This window comes from Dendrobates tinctorius, unplaced genomic scaffold, assembly GCF_039654945.1.
Source record: "Dendrobates tinctorius isolate UK_male_01 unplaced genomic scaffold, ASM3965494v1 ptg000135l, whole genome shotgun sequence".
NCBI classification, from domain to species: Eukaryota; Metazoa; Chordata; class Amphibia; order Anura; family Dendrobatidae; genus Dendrobates; species Dendrobates tinctorius.
This window is the reverse complement of record NW_027361803.1, coordinates 9658377-9681601: the sequence shown is the minus strand read 5'-3', so window position 1 is coordinate 9681601 and position 23225 is coordinate 9658377. Positions and strand designations below refer to the sequence as shown.

The window sequence follows — 23225 nt, the reverse complement described above, 5'->3', positions numbered from 1 at the left end:
AATAGGACACTTCCTGTTACAAACATTTGGCTCCTCTCCACAGCTAGAAATGTTAATTAAGCTGAAGAAAAAAAGGGGGAAAAGATCTCTTTGTCTGAAACCACGAGGTTTGAATGCAGCTATGGGTGATATTAAAGAGTCTGTACCGTAAAAACCATACACAGCACGGACACAGCAATCATATTTTTGTGATCTGAGCGGTCCCAGCTTCGCTACGGTGCCTTTTGCGTAGTCCTCGGACGTACAGAGACTGAGATATGGATTGCACCCAAATAGAATGTCTCAGTTATGGCATGTTTGGTGTTTTCGGATTCTATTCGGTGAATCACAAACAATGAGGCCCCATGTGGGTCGGTACGGGTTTTTACCATTTAGATATAGTTATTCTAAGTTTTGTAGTTTGATTCTAAATCAAGGAGTAGGGGGCAGACCCACTCCAGACTGCCCCTTCCGTGATGTCACACAGACCCTAGTCTATAGCTATCCCCTAGCAAATTCCAGTCAGTTGGAGCAGAGTTTTGATGCTGAACAGACCTACCCCAATGTCTTGAGACGTCTGGCCCCTCCCCCTCCAAGCCGCATGGTCTGCCTGATATCCAAGCACATGTGAGTGTTACTTTCTGTATTTTAATCCCCATTATGTTATATTTGTATTGTACATATTTTATGTCTCAATTTTGTAGCACCTTTTATCTGTATAACCACTGCCCTACTTTTTCGGGGAATAAATGATTTAATATTTAGTCTGTCTCCATGCTCTAAGAAACGAACTAAGCGCCCCTTTTCGATAACCGCTACTAATTCAAGGGGTTTGCCACGGACCCTCTTACTTAACTCTGTGAATTAAGTAAACCGTGACTGGTGGTAACGCGTTGTGTACGGTTGTTGTGGCTAGTTGGCAGTCCAGAAGGGTCTCATATTGCTGAATGAGGGGCTGCGGCCACAGCATTGATAATTCCCTCACTGCAGTAGCCTAACCGCCGGTCCACAACAAGCAGCCCATCCGGGGACTAATTATCCTAGGTGCAGTTCCCTGACTGACCTGAGGGTAAGGGGGGCGCCGGAGAGCTGCGAGTTCCAAAGTGGAACTGAGAAAGTGGGATATACATAAATCCCTGCAGTTCGTAGAAGATTGATAGCAGTGGTGGGGCACCCAAAATACCCCCCTGCGGCAAATTGTTAGAGCGAGATTAGCTTGCTGGATATTTTTGTCACATGGTGGGATAACTAAGATAAGCCCCCACTGTGCCTGTGATAGCCGTGTGCCAGCAGTGTGTCGCGTCCATCCATCCGCTGATACACCCATGTCAGTGGTGGGATTGTGACATAGTGGTGACACAGGGTCCGCTGTCCGTCGCATTTTGGTGGTAGCGGGACCCCCGTTCGTCACGTATTGGCGAACAGCGGCGGGCTGTTCGTCACAGGGACATATTCCGGTTTTCCTGCAATACTATTGGCTTATAAAGTAAATGTGTCACGACGATGTAATTGGTAGCTGAGTACTTTGCATAATTAAGCAAAATACTATAAAAAAAAGGTGACATAATAAACGGGGTTAGTGATCTGCCTTGATCCTCCCATACAGAGACACATCTCCGTCTGGTCATTCTCAGTTGCTAGCAACGCCCTGTAGATTAATTTGGAAATCACTTGGTCAACCGTGAAGGGTCACTTGATCCTCCCTCAATAGCTACCTCAACAATATTACCTGGGTAAAGCCAATGGATGAACGTATAGCTAGTGGTGCTGAACAGGAGTGATGTAGCAGAGCTGTGTTACCCTCCCGCCCTTGGGTGCTGGTGGCAGTATAACGTTCTGGTGTATATATTCCCAGCCTAGGACAGGTGATAAATATACCGCCCTCACTGCAGAGTGCCCCAATGACCAGTACATGACAGGGCGGCCTCTCCAGCGACTACTTATCCTAGGTGCAGTTCCCTGACTGACCAGAGAGCTGCGGCTGTGTAAGCTCCATCACAGATTGGTGACGGTGGGGGAATATCCGTATCGCCTGGTTCCCTTTCGCGGTTGGTTTCCTTACAACACATATTGTTTTATTCCTCAGATACAAGAGATATAATGGCCAGATATCGTGTTATTCTTCACATACAAGTGATATAATGGCCAGATATCGTGTTATTCCTCAGGTACAAGTGATATAATGGCCAGATATCGTGTTATTCCTCATATACAAGTGATATAATGGCCAGATATCGTGTTATTCCTCAGGTACAAGTGATATAATGGCCAGATATCGTGTTATTCTTCACATACAAGTGATATAATGGCCAGATATCGTGTTATTCCTCAGGTACAAGTGATATAATGGCCAGATATCGTGTTATTCTTCACATACAAGTGATATAATGGCCAGATATCGTGTTATTCCTCAGATACATGTGATATAATGGCCAGATATCGTGTTATTCCTCATATACAAGTGATATAATGTCCAGATATCGTGTTATTGCTCAGATACAAGTGATATAATGGCCAGATATCGTGTTATTCCTCAGATACAAGTGATATAATGACCAGATATCGTGTTATTGCTCAGATACAAGTGATATAATGACCAGATATCGTGTTATTCCTCCTGTACACACAGCACAGATTATTCTGCAGTTACTATTAGTCACGCACAGAACAGTTCAGTCGTTTTATATTAATTAGTGAACACCAATCATGACATATTCCAGTGTTACCCCCATCATCTGCCCAGTATGGACACTGCAGTATGGACAGGCAACTATAGGCCGGTGAGTCTGACTTCTATACCAGGAAAGATCTTTGAACAAATTATTAAACAACATGTATGTCAGTACCTGGATAAGAATGAAGTGATTAAACAGAGTCAGCATGGGTTTGTAACTAATAAGTCATGTCAGACTAAATTAATTAACTTCTATGATGGAATCACTGATTGGGTGGATCAAGGAAATGCTGTAGATATAGTATATATTGACTTCAGCAAAGCATTTGACAAAGTATGTCATACAATCCTTATTGAAAAAATGACTAAGTATGGAATGGACAAGGCAACTGTTAGGTGGATTCATAACTGGCTTAGTGATCGGACCCAAAGAGTGGTCGTAAATGGCTGCACATCCAGTTGGAAGAATGTCTCAAGTGGGGTACCACAGGGCTCTGTCCTGGGCCCTGTATTGTTCAACATCTTTATCAATGATTTAGATGAAGGAATTGAGGGTAAACTGATTAAATTTGCTGATGACACAAAGCTAGGAGGGATAGCTAATACTAGAGAAGAGAGAGAGAGGATTCAAAAAGATATAAATAAACTGGAGAAGTGGGCAGCAACTAACAGAATGGTTTTTAACAGGGAAAAATGCAAAGTACTACATCTGGGCAATAAAAATGGAAAAAGCATATACAGAATGGGAGGAATAGGGCTAAGCAACAGCACATGTGAAAAAGACTTGGGTATACTAATAGATCACAGACTGAATATGAGTCAACAGTGTGATGCAGCAGCAAAAAAGGCAAATGCAATTCTAGGATGTATTAACAGAAGCATACAGTCTAGATCACGTGAAGTCATTATTTCCCTCTACTCCTCTTTGGTCAGACCTCATCTGGAATATTGTGTCCAGTTTTGGGCACCACATTTTAAAAAAGACATCAACAAACTGGAGCAAGTTCAGAAAAGAGCGACCAGAATGGTGACCGGTCTGCAAACCCTGTCTTATGAGGAAAGGTTGCAGGATTTGGGAATGTTTAGTTTGCAAAAGAGAAGACAGAGAGGAGACTTAATAGCTGTCTACAAATATCTAAAGGGCTGTCACATTGTAGAAGGATCAACTTTATTCTCATCTGCACAAGGAAAGACTAGACGTAATGGGATGAAACTGAATGGGAGGAGACACAGATTAGATATTAGAAAAAACTTTTTAACAGTTAGAGTGATCAATGAGTGGAACAAGCTGTCACGAGAAGTGGTGAGTTCTCCTTCAATGGAAGTCTTCAAACAGAGGCTGGACAGACATCTGACTGGGATGATTTAGCGAATCCTGCTTTGAGCAGGGGGTTGGACCAGATGGCCAAGGAGGTCCCTTCCAACTCTACGTTTCTATGATTCTATGACACTACTCACCCCACACGATGTACTGCGGCTGCTCCAGGCTGCTGTGATCCACATAACAGGAGTATATGTCGCCATCTTTGGGGGTCACTTCCGCGCTGACCCTGATCTGATAGGTGCCGTCAGGATTGGGGAGGACGTGTGTGGTCTCATATGAGTGAACCTCGTCCTCCTTGTTCTTCCACTTCACATCCACAGCTCGGGGGTGAAATCCGTACACCTGGCAGTGAAGCTTCACGGTGTCACCTTTCTCCTGACCGGACACCTTCACCTGGGGCCGAACTGAGAGGGAAGAAGAAGGTATAAATGGGGTGTGTGCAGCACAGATCTGATCTGTCTCCTGTCTGGGGGTCTCTACTCTCATGCATTCCTGACAGTGACCATGTCACCACACGGCAGCACTGACCACTTATAACCACACGGCTCACAGTCCACTTTACAATTCTGAGTGGTATACATTCACTACACATCCCAGCAACACAGGAGATTTCTGATGAAGGTCTATGATTGGACGAAACGTCAATTTAAGCTGTTTATCACGGACTGACCTTGACTGATAATAAATCCACAATTCTTGCACAGCTTCCTATCGAGCGCTGAGCTTTACTGCTACCGATATTACGGATTGGAGCCGCATCTGACCGGCCGCTACCAGAGCGCCGTATACAGTGTGCGTATAGAGCACGTAGGGAAAACAGGAGAGATACGGGGACTTTTCTTTGTATCCTTTTTTATTTCTGTTCTCCAGTCCACACTCTACACAATCACACTGAATCAATTGTAGATTATAGTCAAGAAAAATTTGCACATTATCATCTTTGTTTGTATGCATATATACACACACATATATATATTTATTTATATACTTTGAAGGATTTCATTTCTATATAACACTTGTAGAACATCCAGATATATTTTATCTGATTAAATTATTATTTTCCATTTATTTATTTTTTTAATTTAGATTATTTTCAATATTTCACACGTTGGCACTGTAAGAGGCACTTGCACTTTGATTTTTCCCTCTTGGGTGGTCTATATGTCACATTCACCTGTGTCCCGTTTGTCTAATTCTTACCTGCGCAGATTATTGTAGCCATTTAACCAGATAAGCAATGTGTGGATAGTGAATGTGATTTAGCTCAGCAGCGATATGTCCATCCTGAGCTACCTGTTTCATCTCATGTGCTGAACGCTCGCGGTGTGTTGCCCCGTTTGGTGTCAGTGGCGACACGTCTATCCAGCGAAACCTATATAGAAACGCCTTTGGAACACTTATTCACCCCCTGAGGAAGCTAACGCGGCGAAATGCGTGTAAGAGTGACAGTGGTGAATGTGTTATCTCAGTCTATAGATGTTTTGTGCAGGATGTTCTCATTTTTGATTGTTCGGGCACAGCACTAGCACACACTTGTTCTTGCCCGATCGCCTTCTCATTGGAATATGACTCTGTGATTTTTTGATTAATTGCTCTGTGTCCCCATATCTCACTATAACTGCTGTGCTACATTTGCTGACTTTCTCTAATTTCTTCCGGCCCTTGAGCCATAATTTACACTTATTAATTTTATATTATGCATATTTTCCATAAATCAGTAAATGTGGCACACTAATGTTATTCCTATATATTTATTCTCGGGACAGCAGATCTTATTGTATCTACCTCCAGTTTAGCATTTTTGCACATAACCACTAGATGGAGCCACAGAGCTTGTACTTAGTCTGATGATGATCACACACAGATGGATGATGGATGCTGTATGAGTGCTGCTCACATCACCGGATATGAGTAATTTATGTATTAGTGCAGTTATTTCTCTCCCAGTATAATAGGGGGATTACCACTCTCGTCTTTGTTGGAATTTCCCCTTTTCAATCTGTTTTTTAGCCTAATAAAGGTTTTATTACTTGTTATATTATGTATTTTTGTGTTTGGGTATTTCAGTTTGTGGTGGTTTTAAATTTATGTAGCTGCCAATCTCGTGTCAGTGCAATGATACCTGACCGATATTAACCCCTTCCTGGCATGGTGATTTTACGTTTTGTTTCTGCCTTCCCTTCCTATAGGAGCCATAGCTTTTTTTTCTGTCTGTAGCCGCATGAGACCTTGTTTTCTGCGGCACAAGTTGCACTTTTGAATGACACCATCCATTTCACCATGTAATTTACTGGAAAACAGAAAAAATACAGCAAAATTGCGAGAAAAAAAAAAAGAAAATTCTCCGATTGCTTTTTGTTAGTTTTTCTCGCCTTCATTCTAGGGTGAGAATGATCCGGCAGCCGATGCTCCAGGTCAGTGCGATCACAGTGATAGAAACAGGCAGATTTATTACAGACTTTGGAAATACTCTATAAACTGTGGCTTCTGTCGCCATTTCCCGAGACCTGTGACGTTCCCGGTGTTCCGGTGACGGGCTGTGAGGGACTTTGTGCTCGGAGTCGGTGTTTTTTATTAATCCCATCCTGGGGCTGATGTGACACATTCATCACTTCTTACTTTATCCTGGAATGTTGGAATATTGGCGTTTTGAATATTTGTTCTCATTACGGTGTTTACTGAATATAAATAAGGGAATAAAGTTTATTTTCACAATTTTTTCCTGCATTTTATAGTCCTTTTAGGGATCCAGAACCTGCAGTCGCCGATCCCTTGTACTAGATCCTGCAGCACCGCAGTATTGGGGTATATAGTACAAATCAGGGTCTCCTGTGCAGCTACAGGAGGGTCTTCAGCTCCATCATGACAGGGGCGTTCAGCAGACCCCCGACTGCCATGGCAGCTCATTGGCTCCCCACGATCGTGCTGCGGGGAAGCTGATGGGCGCTTAGAATAAAGGTCTGCTGTAAATGCTGCTCTCAGTGATTGACAGCGGCATCTGACAGATAACAGCAATGGTTGGAGCTCGGCTTCACCCCCAGACTTTAGAGGTAGATGATGGATGAATAGAGCAGCCATCACCTGCTGGGAATGTGGCGGCTCAGCTCCTGAGCCCGCACCAGAGACAGAGAGCCGACACTGAATGGACCAGTATGTCTAATGTCTATAGGGGGTTAAAGAGAACCCGTCTCCTCTCCTCACTCGTCTATTTTAGCACAAAACTTGTATTTCCCATTAAATAACAATTCTGGAGCATCTTTTCTTAGGTTTCTGCATTCTGTGATTCCTCTGTTATGCCTCCAGGAAATGTATAAATGACTGGACATCGGCTGTGTCCTGCACAATGTGGCCGCTCCGCACTGATCGCACAGTGTCAGCCTGTGTAGGACGCCCCGGACTAGTAACACATCTAGAAGGAAGAACCGAGGAACAGGACGATATGGAACTGTAAGAAAAGACGGACTCACAGAATAAACAGCAGGAGCCGACAGGGGCTTATTACCTGTATGGGGGGTTCAGTGTCGGGGTCAGGGGGGACTACAAGTACAAGGCTGACCATAAATCACACATCACACAGAGGTGACAGGGGCTTATTACCTATATGGGGGATTCAGTGCCGGGGAGAGGGGACTACAAGTACAAGGCTGACCATAAATCACACATCACACAGAGGTGACAGGGGCTTATTATCTATATGGGGGATTCAGTGCCGGGGAGAGGGGACTACAAGTACAAGGCTGACCATAAATCACACATCACACACAGGTGACAGGGGCTTATTACCTATATGGTGGGGATTCAGTGCTGGGGACAGAGGGGACTACAAGTACAAGGCTGACCATAAATCACACATCACACAGAGGTGACAGGGGCTTATTACCTATATGGGGGATTCAGTGCCGGGGACAGAGGGGACTACAAGTACAAGGCTGACCATAAATCACACATCACACAGAGGTGACAGGGGCTTATTATCTATATGGGGGATTCAGTGCCGGGGAGAGGGGACTACAAGTACAAGGCTGACCATAAATCACACATCACACACAGGTGACAGGGGCTGATTACCTATATGGGGGGATTCAGTGTCGGGGACAGAGGGGACTACAAGTACAAGGCTGACCATAAATCACACATCACACACAGGTGACAGGGGCTGATTACCTATAAGGGGGATTCAGTGCCGGGGAGAGGGGACTACAAGTACAAGGCTGACCATAAATCACACATCACACACAGGTGACAGGGGCTTATTACCTATATGGTGGGGATTCAGTGCTGGGGACAGAGGGGACTACAAGTACAAGGCTGACCATAAATCACACATCACACAGAGGTGACAGGGGCTTATTACCTATATGGGGGATTCAGTGCCGGGGACAGAGGGGACTACAAGTACAAGGCTGACCATAAATCACACATCACACAGAGGTGACAGGGGCTGATTACCTATATGGGGGGATTCAGTGCCGGGGAGAGGGGACTACAAGTACAAGGCTGACCATAAATCACACATCACACAGAGGTGACAGGGGCTTATTACCTATATGGGGGATTCAGTGCCGGGGACAGAGGGGACTACAAGTACAAGGCTGACCATAAATCACACATCACACAGAGGTGACAGGGGCTTATTACCTATATGGGGGATTCAGTGCCGGGGACAGAGGGGACTACAAGTACAAGGCTGACCATAAATCACACATCACACAGAGGTGACAGGGGCTTATTACCTATATGGGGGATTCAGTGCCGGGGACAGAGGGGACTACAAGTACAAGGCTGACCATAAATCACACATCACACAGAGGTGACAGGGGCTTATTACCTATATGGGGGATTCAGTGCCGGGGAGAGGGGACTACAAGTACAAGGCTGACCATAAATCACACATCACACACAGGTGACAGGGGCTGATTACCTATATGGGGGGATTCAGTGTCGGGGACAGAGGGGACTACAAGTACAAGGCTGACCATAAATCACACATCACACACAGGTGACAGGGGCTGATTACCTATATGGGGGGATTCAGTGCCGGGGACAGGGGACTACAAGTACAAGGCTGACCATAAATCACACATCACACACAGGTGACAGGGGCTTATTACTTATATGGGAGGATTCAGTGCCGGGGACAGGGGGGACTACAAGTACAAGGCTGACAATAAATCACACATCACACAGGGGTGACAGGGGCTTATTACCTATATGGGGGGATTCAGTGTCGGGGACAGAGGGGACTACAAGTATAAGGCTGACCATAAATCACACATCACACAGAGGTGACAGGGGCTTATTACCTATATGGGGGATTCAGTGTCGGGGACAGAGGGGACTACAAGTACAAGGCTGACCATAAATCACACATCACACAGAGGTGACAGGGGCTTATTACCTATATGGGGGGATTCAGTGTCGGGGACAGAGGGGACTACAAGTACAAGGCTGACCATAAATCACACATCACACAGAGGTGACAGGGGCTTATTACCTATATGGGGGATTCAGTGTCGGGGACAGAGGGGACTACAAGTACAAGGCTGACCATAAATCACACATCACACAGAGGTGACAGGGGCTCATTACCTATATGGGGGAGATTCAGTGCCGGGGACAGAGGGGACTACAAGTACAAGGCTGACCATAAATCACACATCACACAGAGGTGACAGGGGCTTATTACCTATAAGGGGGATTCAGTGCCGGAGACAGAGGGGACTACAAGTACAAGGCTGACCATAACTCACACATCACACAGAGGTGACAGGGGCTTATTACCTATATGGGGGATTCAGTGTGGGGGACAGAGGGGACTACAAGTACAAGGCTGACCATAAATCACACATCACACAGAGGTGACAGGGGCTTACTACCTATATGGGGGATTCAGTGCCGGGGACAGAGGGGACTACAAGTACAAGGCTGACTATAAATCACACATCACACAGAGGTGACAGGGGCTTATTACCTATATGGGGGATTCAGTGTCGGGGACAGAGGGGACTACAAGTACAAGGCTGACCATAAATCACACATCACACAGAGGTGACAGGGGCTTATTATCTATATGGGGGGATTCAGTGCCAGGGACAGAGGGGACTACAAGTACAAGGCTGACCATAAATCACACATCACACAGAGGTGACAGGGGCTTATTACCTATATGGGGGGTTCAGTGCCGAGAACAGAGGGGACTAAAAGTACAAGGCTGACCATAACTCACACATCACACAGAGGTGACAGGGGCTTATTACCTGTATGGGAGGATTCAGTGCCGGGGACAGAGGGGACTACAAGTACAAGGCTGACCATAAATCACACATCACACAGAGGTAACAGGGACTTATTACCTGTATGGGGGGATTCAGTGCCGAGGACAGAGGGGACTACAAGTACAAGGCTGACCATAAATCACCCATCACACAGAGGTAACAGGGGCTTATTACCTATACGGGGGATTCAGTGCCGGGGACAGAGGGGACTAGAAGTACAAGGCTGACCATAAATCACACATCACACAGAGGTGACAGGGGCTTATTACCTATATGGGGGTATTCAGTGCCAGGGACAGATGTGATGATGAGCGCTCACCTCTCCTCTCCAGATCTTCTCTCCCGTTCTCCAAATATTTCTTCAGATCCTCGATACAGATATTCTCTATATAATTCTTCCATCTCTCCCCCCATAGTTCCTCTGGGCTGTTCCATCTATCTGCGGTGATCTGAGCCTGGGCCATGGTGGGGACATATGTCCATGTCTGTGTGTCCAGGGCCATGAACTCTCTCCCATCATATCCGTACTGATCGTACCCAGTGACCCCGCCGTCATCTCTCAGCACACAGCCGATCATCCACTGGTAGGAATGGAAACCTGCAGACAAGACAGGAACATGTTACACAGCACAGAGATCAGCCTGAAGATCCTGACGATCCAGTGATGAATGTGCCCGGTGTTTCCATAATCCCCAATATCTGATGTGTGTGATCGGCCACAGATATTGTAGAGCAGCGGAGACATCGTGCACCGATCACAGTCTGACGTCACTACATGAGACCGTGTAACCCCTCAGTGACCTGTGCGCCATTTACCGCGGACATTACTGGATTTTATTCTTAATCCTCACCAGGCTTCTACGGCCCCGAGGATACAGTGCCCCCGGCGGCAGAAGCGGAGAGGGCGGCGAATGTATATAGGGCGGATTACTGGAGTAATCTTAGGGCGCAAGTGGGTCTCATCTTCTCGTAATAGCATTTTGCCCCGCCCACACGCGGCGCTGTCTTACCATTGGTAGGAGCAGGGCTGCTGAGCTATGTGATTGGACAGTAGAGCTGTCTGTCATCAGTGGGGGACGCCTGTGGCGCGTTGACGTGTTCGGAGATGCTGCACGTGACCAGGCAGCAGACAGCGCAGGTCCTGGAGGAGACGGATCTGTACGGCTGTCAGTCACCTGCTATGCACGCTCCTCCCCGCACACTGGTTACCCCCGAGCAGCCGGATCAGTAACTGCTGCGTCTCCCTGCGACATCTCCCGTCTGTCAGCTCTGAACTCAGTAACCCTGGGGACACTCGGCTCAGCAGGAAACCCCACTTATGTCCTCTGTGTGCAGCTCCTGCCCATGTGGCCGCCTCCATTCCCCGATCTGCTCTTTTCCTTCCTGTGCCTCCTCCATTCCCCGACCTCCTCTTCTCCTTCCTGTGCCCCCTCCATTCCCCGACCTCCTCTTCTCCTTCCTGTGCCCCCTCCATTCCCCGACCTCCTCTTCTCCTTCCTGTGCCTCCTCTATTCCCCGACCTCCTCTTCTCTTTCCTGTGCCTCCTCCATTCCCCGACCTCCTCTTCTCCTTCCTGTGCCAACCCAATCCATTCCCCAACCTCCTCTTCTCCTTCCTGTACCTCCTCCATTCCCCGACCTCTTCTCCTTCCTGTGCCCCTCCATTCCCCGACCTCTTCTTCTTCCTGTGCCTCCTCCATTCCCCAACCTTTTCTTCTCCTTCCTGTACCTCCTCCATTCCCTGACCTCTTCTCCTTCCTGTGCCTCCTCCATTCCCTGACCTCTTCTTCCCTTTCCTGTGCCTCCTCCATTCCCCGACCTCTTCCTGTGCCTCCTCCATTCCCCCACCTCTTCTCCTTCCTGTGCCTCCTCCATTCCCCAACCTCCACTTCTTCCTGTGCCCCTCCATTTCCCGACCTCCTCTTCTTCCTGTGCCTCCTCCATTCCCCGACCTCTTCTCCTTCCTGTGCCTCCTCCATTCCCCGACCTCTTCTTCCCTTCCCTGTGCCTCCTCCATTCCCCGACCTCTTCTCCTTCCTGTGCCCCCTCCATTCCCCGACCTCCTCTTCTCCTTCCTGTGCCCCCTCCATTCCCCGACCTCCTCTCCTTCCTGTGCCCCCTCCATTCACCGACCTCCTCTTCTCCTTCCTGAGCCCCCTCCATTCCCCGACCTCTTCTCCTTCCTGAGCCCCCTCCATTCCCCATCCTCCTCTTCTCCTTCCTGTGCCCCCTCCATTCCCCGACCTCTTCTCCTTCCTGTGCCCCCTCCATTCCCCGACCTCCTCTTCTCCTTCCTGTGCCCCCTCCATTCCCCGACCTCCTCCTCTCCTTCCTGTGCCCCCTCCATTCACCGACCTCCTCTTCTCCTTCCTGAGCCCCCTCCATTCCCCGACCTCTTCTCCTTCCTGAGCCCCCTCCATTCCCCATCCTCTTCTCCTTCCTGTGCCCCCTCCATTCCCCGACCTCCTCTTCTCCTTCATGTGCCCCCTCCATTCCCCGACCTCTTCTCCTTCCTGTGCCCCCCTCCATACCCCGACCTCCTCTTCTCCTTCCTGTGCCCCCTCCATTCCCCGACCTCTTCTCCTTCCTGTGCCCTCTCCATTCCCCGACCTCTTCTCCTTCCTGTGCCCCCTCCATTCCCCGACCTCTTCTCCTTCCTGTGCCCCCTCTATTCCCCAACCTCCTCTTCTCCTTCCTGTGCCCCCTCTATTCCCCGTCCTCTTCTCCTTCCTGTGCCTCCTCCATTCCCCAACCTCCTCTTCTCCTTCCTGTGCCTCCTCCCGAGTAATACAATGTACTCAGCTTTTCACTTTCCCTGTAAGAGGGTTAACCCTTTCCTTTCTGCATTCAGCCTGTGCGCTTTTCCCAGTGTTATTTCTCCTGTGCAGAAGAGGTCTAGGTTAACCCCTTCACATCGGCCACTTCTGTTCTCAGCCCCCTCTGGTTTTTCGCTTTCACTCTATGGCCATAAACTGTGATAAAGAGAATTCTTGGCCCCTTGTCTGATTTTCCTCCCACCCCAGTCTGACCAGGTTACGGTTGTGTTCGCACTATGTCTTTTTACACCATTTAAAAACTGACCGTTTTTAAGTAGAAGACGCCTGAGAAAATGATTTTTGTCCATGGAGTTTTGTGAACCTAATGTCACGGGGTTACCGCAATGGAGCGGAGCCAGAAGACCGCAACGTCTGGTTGCTCCTACTACGCTGAGAAGAAGCACTTCTCCAGTGTAAACTGGTTTATTTCTTCCAGCAGAACAGGGGTTAATCGGCCATATTGAAAAACTTCTACATTCAGCTGTGGTCTGTTAGCCACTCCTCTTCCCTATAAAATCTGGGCTCGATTACCAAGGCATTGTCAGAGTTAGCAATAGCTACATGATCTTGGAGAAGCTGGTGTGAAGGAGAGCTGGAGGAATTTATTAGCGACTATTGTCTGGTTTGTACGCTTGGAAATTCCTCATCCTACCCTGTTTTACTTTCTTCCCCCTCCCTACACACCCTGGTGAATTCCTCTGTTATATGTGAGTGTATATTTTGTGTGTGTGGAGTTTTTAGTTTACCCTTGTCTTTGTTCCCCTGTCTGTCGGGGTGGTGTACTGCAGTACACAATAGCGCCTTTCTTCCCTGTGTGGGGGAAGGAGACAGATGTAGGGCCGATCTAGAAGATAAAGCAAGGTGGAAGCCCCAGCATCTTCACCGTCTGAAGTATCCCGGGGAACAGGGCACCCCCTAGTTTTAGGGCCCTGAAAGGTGCTCCCTGGTCCCAGGCCACTCGCCAGTCAAATCGTGACACCTAAAGCGTCTTTTACTTCTGTTTTTGCTTGTTTCCTGAGTGTTTTTTGATCTCCATAAAGAAAAGAAAACTTGTATAATTTGTGGTAAAAATGCTCAATAAAAATGTGCAAAAATATCACCTTATCCTTCCCATTAACGTCTACAGTTAAGTATTGAGCTTTCCTGGAGAATCTACAATCTTCTTTGCCGTCTTGTGAAATTCTGAGCATTTAAAGGAAGCTGAAAAGACTGAGCAGATTATTGCACAATGTGAACAGTGAGTTGTTGTTACATAATTATGTTCTTTATTTTGAACATTTTTTCCAGTGGTGTTTCCAGTGTTTTCCGCTCCAGAAACATCAGTGTGAACACATCCTACAAGACAATACGAGAACGGCTCGGTCAGCAGATTTTGGTGAGGAGTTTTCGGACCCTGCATCCGACCTTCAGAGCAGAGCTGCATCATCCATGAGCCAAGGTGAGAAGTCAGCTCAGGCGGCACAGAGTCTCTGAAGAGAGGGGGCGGCAGAGCAGCGTTGTCCCCTGCAATCAGATAAGCTGACGCCTGCTTCTGGCTGCAATGCTGTTTGTGGTGATTGGTGAGTCACTTGTGTTTGTGTCACTGTGTGATACTGACACTTTGTGAAGATAAGAACCAGAGAGCTGCCTGGCTGGCTGTGATCAAGACCTGGGAGGGAGGACTTGGAGGCTGTCTGTCTCTCTGTAAGACTTTTGTTTCACTTTCATTTGAACAATTGGTTGGCTCTCCGCCTCCTCTGTGTCCACCCCCTGCAGCCAGGGAGTGTGATGAGATGATTGGTGATCCAGTCAGTGAGTCACAGTCACTCTACCTCTATGTATGTGTTCATCCCATGTCCTGTCCCAAACTCCCAGTGTGTAGACTGGAGAACTTGGAGAATGGAGATCGAGATATAATACCCACATACATCAGCGATTGTAAGCTGCAGGCCTGTAGCCAGCAGGTGAGGGGGAGACAGGGTGGCAGTGAGTGTGAGTGACCAGTAGCAGCAAATGATTGCGGGCGGCCCTGGGTGTGTAACATGGTGACAGTGAATGTGAGTGTAGCTACTGGCAACAGGTGAGTGTGGCCCCCCGGACAGCATGAATGTTTTCTTTAATGGGAACCTGTCACCAAGTTTAGCTATCTTCCTAGCACATCCCTGTCTGACCTAATTGTGAATTATAAATGTTGAAAAAAGCGATTTACACACTTACTTTTGTTTTCCGTTCTGTGGGCATTCCTAGATGGGTGGCCGATGAGTGGGTGGTCTACCCGGGTCCATTTCCTCCCCCTCGCTGCTATCATGCCCAAGTGGGTGTGATAATTGTTTCAGGAACGTGGTCCAAATTTCAATTTCATGGCTCCTCCTTGTGGGTATGACGCACTGCCGGACGGTTGTCAGTTCCAGTCCGGTGCATTGTCGGGGTGTATTGGTTATGCTGGCCGGGTCCGGAGCATGTGCAGTGCGCATTCCGAAGCCGACCCGTACACCCGATAATCACCCACAATGCAGCAGACTGGAAATGACAATCGTCTGGCAGTGCGTCATCCCCGCGAGGAACCATGAATTTGAAATTTGTACCGTGCTCCTGAAACAATTATCTCATCCACTAGGTGATACCAGCAGCGAGGGGGAGGAAACGGACCCTGGAAGACCGGCCACCCATCTAGGAGCGCCCACAGAATGGGGGAGTGGAACAAAAGCAAGTGTGTAAAACGCTTTTCTTCCACATTTGTAATTCACAATTAGATGAGACAGGGATGTCACGGATGTGCTAGCAAGGTGCAGTGGCGGGTAGGATAGCTAAACTAGCTGACAGGTTCCCTTTAAGGCTATGTGCCCACAAAGTTTTAGGTGCTGTGGATTTCTCCTTGCAGATTTTGTTAAATCCGCAGTTCCTGCGGATTAGCCTGCGGTTTAGCCAGGGCCGCAGCTATAATGAGTCAAGTTGAGCCACCTGTTCAAGCGGCAGGCAGCAGGGGTCGGCATTATGCGCTCCTCTACCTGCAGCACCTACAATTTAGCCTCTGAGTCTGCACGCTGGTGCTGCGGGCCTGCAAGAGGCTGTAATTGATGGTCACAGGAGGGAAGTAGTCAGGGCACCCTGATCATGTGACCCCTGACTCCTCCCCTCCTGTGACCTCATCACAGGTCCTGTGCGCACAGAGCAGCTATATATGTGGAGTGTGGCTCTGTAGGCGGAGGTAGGTGCCGGAGGCTCCAATGTTCTCTATGTGGAGTGCGGGTGGAGGTAGGTGCTGGAGGCTCCATTATTCTCTATGTGGAATGTAGCTCTGAAGGTGGAGGTCGGTGCTGGAGGCCCCATTATTCTCTATGTGGAGTGCGGCTCTGCGGGTGGAGGTAGGTGCTGGAGGCTCCATTATTCTCTATGTGGAGTGCGGCTCTGCGGGTGGAGGTCGGTGCCAGAGGCTCCATTATTCTCTATGTGGAGTGCGGCTCTGCGGGTGGAGGTCAGTGCCGGAGGCTCCATTATTCTCTATGTGGAGTGCGGCTCTGCGGGTGGAGGTCGGTGCTAGAGAATGGGGCCTTCAACACTGACCTCCACCTGCTGATCCCCGCTCCTCATAGAGAATAATGAAGCCTCCGGCACCTACCTCCACCCGCAGAGCCGCACTCCACATAGAGAATAATGGAGCCTCCAGCACTGACCTCCACCCGCAGAGCCACAATCCACATAGAGAATAATGGAGGTAGGTGCTGGAGATTCCCCATTACTGGGCACAGGGGACCGTAACCTTTTCAGAGCTGAGACTATCTTGGTGCTTTTTTGTTGTCACTTTCTAAGAATCATAGCATTTTGTTCCTTTTCCTCTGATAGATGCATATGACCCAAGTATGGAAAACAGGAAGTAACGAAACACATATTACAATGTCCCTTTCCTGTCCCCACACACAGTATAATGTTCCCAGAGTATCACCATCCCCCAAACCGCAGTATAACGTTCCCCACTACCGTCACCCCCCCCACACAGTATAATATTCCCACAGTACCACCATCCCCCACACGCAGTATAACGTTCCCCACTACCGTCACCCCCCCACACAGTATAATATTCCCACAGTACCGCCATCCCCCCCATACACAGTATAATGTTCCCCCCAGTACCCAGTATCAGCCCTTGGTTTATGCAGGACTCTGCTGTCTGTGCTGGTTCTCATCGTCCTGGATGAGGTGAAGTTTATGTGTGGGGTCAGGGAGGGTTTACAGTGTGGATGCAGCAGAGCCGTGTGTGCGAGGTGTACGGAGCAGAGCCGTGTGTGTACGAGGTGTACGGAGCAGAGCCGTGAGTGTGTGAGTTGTACGGAGCGGAGCCGCACGTGTACGAGGTGTACGGAGCAGAGTCGCACGTGTGTGTATGGAGCGGCGCCGCATGTGTGAGGTGTATGGAGCAGAACCGCATGTGTACAAGGTTTACGGAGTGGAGCCATTTGTATACAAGGTTTACAGAGCGTGGCCACGTGCCTATAAGGTGTACGGAACCAGGAGGTTAGCGTGCACTCAAGTCTAGTAGCGAGGTGCAGGTGTAATGGACCAGTAGGTCCTATTACCAATAATAATCTAATTCACCGCACACTAATTATATCGCTTCTACTTTGTGCTATATATTCTTGTTTGGCTCCCACATGTTCTGTATATAATAAAATGAGCACTTGTTTGCATATAACCCCTCTGAGTGTGCGGTGAATTAGATTATATAAGGTGTACGGAGCAGAGCAGCATGTGTACGAGGTTTACGGAGTGGAGCCATGTGTACTGAGTGGAGCCGTGTGTGTGCGAGGTGTACAGAACGGAGCCGTGTGTACGAGGCATAAAAAGCAGAACTGTGTGTGTATGATGTATGCGGAGCCATACGTGTACAAGGTGTATGGTGGGGAGCATTCATACCTCCCAGTTGGACAGTCCCGATTTTGAGAGAGATACTGTCCCGGCTGGGAGCATACTTTTCCCACGGACACATGAGTACACGGCGGAGCCCCGAGGAGCACTTTAAAATTCGCACGTGACGTTCCACCGGAAGTGACGTGCTAGAAGCTGACCGGAAATGAGGTAATTTCGGGAGGAGATTGTGTCTGAACCATGGAGGCACTTCAGGGAATGCTTCAGATCCATCACCGTGTCCTCCTCCAACAGCGCGGATAGCAGGATCGCCTTGAACTCGGGGATGCCGGCCATGTGAGCGGATCATGATATGTCCTGCATCGGGAGGCTCAGGTGGGCACTACAGTGGGAGCCAGGCTGCTATAGTGTCCTTTCTCTCTCTCCTTTTTTCTCTCTCTCTCCTTTTTTCTCTCTCTCTCCTTTTTTCTCTCTTTCTCTCTCTCCTTCTCTCTCTCTCTCCTTTTCTCTCTCTCTTTTCTCTCTTCTTTCTTTTCCTCAGTACCAGTCAGCGTGCCCACAGTACCCGTAGAATAAGGAGGGTAGGAAACTAGGTGGCACTGGTCACCTTGAGCCTCTTATACTTTTTATTGGTGCATAATCATATGCCCTGAGCACCCCTTAAAGAGGGCCAGCCCCAGACAACAGGGTACAAACAAATCACTATTACTATCAGTCCAAGTGGACAATTATATACATAAAGGTAATGATGTCCCTGTGCCAAGCAGTGCAGAGCATCAGAATACATTGTGGAGACCAGATCAGCGGGGTTTGGGGAGAAGAATTATATGGGGCGCATCAGAATACATTGTGGAGACCAGATCAGCGGGGTTTGGGGAGAAGAATTATATGGGGCCCATTATACTGTATGGAGCATTATATGGGGCCCATTATATGGGGCCCATTACACTGTATGAAGTAATATATTGTACCCATTATGCAGTATGAAGTAGTATATGGTGCCCATTATACTGTATGCAGTAATATATGGGGCCCATAATACTGTATGGAGCATTATGTGGGGATAAGGGATAACTTTCTGTTTGTTGTGGATCTGACCGCTGGGACCCCCATGATCCTAGGAAACGTAGCTTTGAAGAGCACCATGTAAATGGAGCTGTGGTCAATCATACGCACTGTGGTGCCATTCACATGTGGCTCTTCAAATAACTCCTTAAAGAGAGTGATATGGGGATGACAAAGTATAGCAAAAATTCACTGATCGGGGTGAGGAGTGTTATAGTTTATGGGATTTGTGTGGCAGGGCTGCATTTTTCATAGAATCATAGAATCATAGAATCGTAGAGTTGGAAGGGACCTCCTGGGCCATCTGGTCCAACCCCCTGCTCAAAGCAGGATTCGCTAAATCATCCCAGTCAGATGTCTGTCCAGCCTCTGTTTGAAGACTTCCATTGAAGGAGAACTCACCACTTCTCGTGGCAGCCTGTTCCACTCATTGATCACTCTAACTGTCAAAAAGTTTTTTCTAATATCTAATCTGTGTCTCCTCCCATTCAGTTTCATCCCATTGCTTCTAGTCTTTCCTTGTGCAAATGAGAATAAAGTTGATCCTTCTACAATGTGACAGCCCTTTAGATATTTGTAGACAGCTATTAAGTCTCCTCTCAGTCTTCTCTTTTGCAAACTAAACATTCCCAAATCCTGCAACCTTTCCTCATAAGACAGGGTTTGCAGACCGGTCACCATTCTGGTCGCTCTTTTCTGAACTTGCTCCAGTTTGTTGATGTCTTTTTTAAAATGTGGTGCCCAAAACTGGACACAATATTCCAGATGAGGTCTGACCAAAGAGGAGTAGAGGGAAATAATGACTTCACGTGATCTAGACTGTATGCTTCTGTTAATACATCCTAGAATTGCATTTGCCTTTTTTGCTGCTGCATCACACTGTTGACTCATATTCAGTCTGTGATCTATTAGTATACCCAAGTCTTTTTCACATGTGCTAGTCCGGCCCTGTGCCAGGCCTACCATTGCCATTAATGGCCCTTCTTCTGGATACTTCTGTGTTGTTCTTCTATGTGCGTGTGATGCCGCTGACATCCTTGTCTTTGGACACCTTTTTTTCTATTTATCTAAATCAAAATGTCCACTATTGAACTACTGAGCAGGTATCTGGATGGGTAGAGGGTATTCTTAAACCACTGGTGAAGGATATAACTAGCTACATTCAGGACACAACTGATCTATTGAATAAACTAGCAGCAATAGTTCCTCTACCAGAAGGAACCATCCTGGCCACCATGGATGTGGAATCTTTGTACTCTAATATCCCACACCAAGATGGATTAAAAGCCTGCAAATTCTTCATGGAAAACGCAGGGACTGATGCTAATGCTGTGGTGAAACTTGTAAAATTCATCCTCACCCACAATTACTTTGAATTTGACAACAAGATCTATCTACAAGAGACTGGCACAGCTATGGGAAGTAAAATGGCTCCACAGTATGCAAATCTTTTCATGGCCAAGCTTGAAAGCGACTTTTTGTCCAAATGCCCCATCAGGCCCCTGGCCTACTACCGCTTCATTGATGATATTTTAATCATCTGGACAGAGTCTGAGCAACAGCTAAAGACGTTCCACGAACACTTTAATCAATTTCATCCCACCATCAATTTAACACTCAACTACTCCAGCACTGAGATTAACTTTTTGGACACCATCATTAAGCTAAAAAACAATGAAATAGAGACATCCCTGTATCAAAAGCCAATCGACCGTCCAACATACCTTAAATGGGACAGTTTCCATCCAAAACACATAAAGAACTCTATTATCTATAGCCAAGCCATCAGATACAATCGTATATGTTCCAACCCCATGGATAGAGACAAACACCTTGGTCGCCTCAAAAAGACCTTTTTGAATCAGGGCTACCATCCAAGAACAATTGAAAACCAAATTACAAGAGCCACCAGAATGTCAAGGAATCACCTGCTACATTACAAAGCTAAAGAAGAAAATAACCGGGTGCCTCTAGTGGTCACCTACAACCCAAATCTGGAAGTGCTAAGGGGAGCTGCACGGAAATTACAACCTTTACTACAAAAAGATGCCCGATTACAGTCCATTTTTCCAGACCCCCCACTGCTGCATTTTAGGCAGCCCCCAAATTTAAGAAGCATCATTGTCAGAAGCTCCCTGTCCTCTCCAACAGCTGCAGGAACCTTTACCTTTCCTTGCAACCAGAAAAAATGTAAAACCTGTCCATTTATAATGACCACGGACAAGATAAAGATCCCCCAACTCACATCAGGACTACAAGATCCCAGGTACTTTCAGCTGCATTACATCTAATGGGGTGTACTTAATTATTTGTACTAAATGACCAACTGGGGGTCTGTATGTGGGGGAGACAGGGCAAAAGCTAGAACAAGGATGAATGCTCATCGTCACACAATAAGAGAAAAAAGAATGGATCTACCTGTGGCAAAACATTTTTGTATCCCTGATCACAGCAACATGGATATGAAATTACTGGTATTGAAAGGTAACTTCAAGTCTCAGAGAGAGAGACATGTTTGGGAGTATAAATTTATGACGACCTTTGACACTCTCAGTGCTGGAATGAATGTGTCGCATGGATTTATGTCTTTTTACATCAATTAAGGAATTTGCTTTCAAGACCTTGTGGAGGCATCACAACACACTAGGAGACCCCAATCAGAGGACTATAAAACATCCGGACTCCTTATCTATGAACTGGTCCAATATTTGTTTCTCCCTCTCCCATATTGATAGTTCTGCTTCACGTCACTTGTCTTATCTATTGCATTTTTTCTGTGTTGTATTGTGCATAAATATGTGACTCTTCAGATTTTGTATTAGTCAATGCCTGAAGAAGAGACCTGAGTAGTCTCGAAAGCTTGGAATGTGTTACCATCTTTTCAGTTAGCCATTAAAAGGTATCAACCACTGAGGACTCACTATTGAACTCAGTTTTACAGGATAGATATGAAAATGTACTTTGTGTGCGAGGGGGGGGGGGGGGGCGTCATTTTGCTGTTCGCCTCAGGCAGCAGAGAGGCTAGGTTCACCCCTGCTTCAGAGACCCTCTGTTCTGTCATCACTCAATAATAATAATAATGAATCAGACGACAGCAAAGCAATAATCCAGATATTCCACAAGAACACAACAATGTGGGGGTCCGGCTGATGAGACCTCTGTATAACCAGAGACATTGCGGTTCTGTAATGTGGGGATCCGGCTGATGAGACATCTGTGTACCCGGAGACATTGCGGTTCTATAATGTGGGGTCCGGCTGATGAGACCTCTGTGTACCCAGAGACACTGCAGTTCTGTAATGTGGGGGTCCGGCTGATGAGACCTCTGTGTAAACGGAGACATTTCGGTTCGGTAATGTGGGGGTCGGGCTGATGAGACCTCTGTGGAACAGGATACATTACAGAACCGCAATGTGGGGTCCGGCTGATGAGACTTCAGTGTACCTGGAGACATTGCGGTTCTGTAATTTGGGGGTCCGGCTGATGAGACCTCTGTAACCGGAGACATTGTGGTTCTTTAATATGGGGTCCGGCTGATGAGACCTCTGTATACCCGGAGACATTGCGGTTCTGTAATGTGGGGGTCTGGCTGATGAGACCTCTGTATACCCGGAGACATTGCGGTTCTGTAATGTGGGGTCCGGCTGATGAGACCTCCGTGTACCTGGAAACATTGCGGTTCTGTGTCCCCGATACAGCGGACTCTGCTGACGTCCGGCTGCATTACTTCTTGGCTGCTGTACGGTGAGGACTGATCTGTGTGACCGCTTTCTCACTACGATTCCCGCTGCCTTTATGTTGTGACTTTTCTGCTGCTTCCAAGGCTATGTGCCCATGTTCAGGAATCGGCAGCGTATTGGATGCAGCACATGTCCTCTGCGTGTAAAGCGCTGCTGGCTTATGAATGCTGGTGATTCCACATATGTTCATTGGACCGTGCGGAATCACCGCGTCCAATACAATTGTGCGAGTGGAATTTCTCTTGCGGAGACTCGCGTCTGCGCAAGATAAATAAACATACTGCGGTCTGGAAAGACGTGCCGCATATCCGTCTCTACAGGCAAGCCGTGGGGGGTCTGTGCATGCATAGTGGGCATGGGATTTCTTGAAAGTAAGAAGCGTCCAACCAGCAGCATTTACTGACCGTGGGAACGTACCCCAATACTTCCTAACAACATTGTGTTATATCAGCCGATGACGGCGGCTGCGATCTCCTGTGAAAACTCGCTACTGCTGAAGCCGAGGAGAAGG

The 23225-nt window shown here is 47.6% G+C and overlaps 1 protein-coding gene across 4 annotated transcripts in view; it reads right to left on the bottom strand.

Moving 5' to 3' along the window:
- Positions 1-23225, bottom strand: part of LOC141048423 (class I histocompatibility antigen, F10 alpha chain-like) — a 300218-nt gene that overhangs the window by 226977 nt on the left and 50016 nt on the right. Inside the window, exons 3-4 of one of the 4 annotated variants that reach the window (XM_073543977.1) lie at positions 10572-10850; positions 4112-4381 (exon numbers count right to left, since the gene is read on the bottom strand). The exons of the other annotated variants lie outside the window; for them this stretch is intronic. Coding sequence (XP_073400078.1) covers positions 4112-4381; positions 10572-10850 — 549 coding nt within the window. The remainder of the gene's footprint in view (positions 1-4111; positions 4382-10571; positions 10851-23225) is intronic. 4 annotated transcript variants of the gene reach the window in all.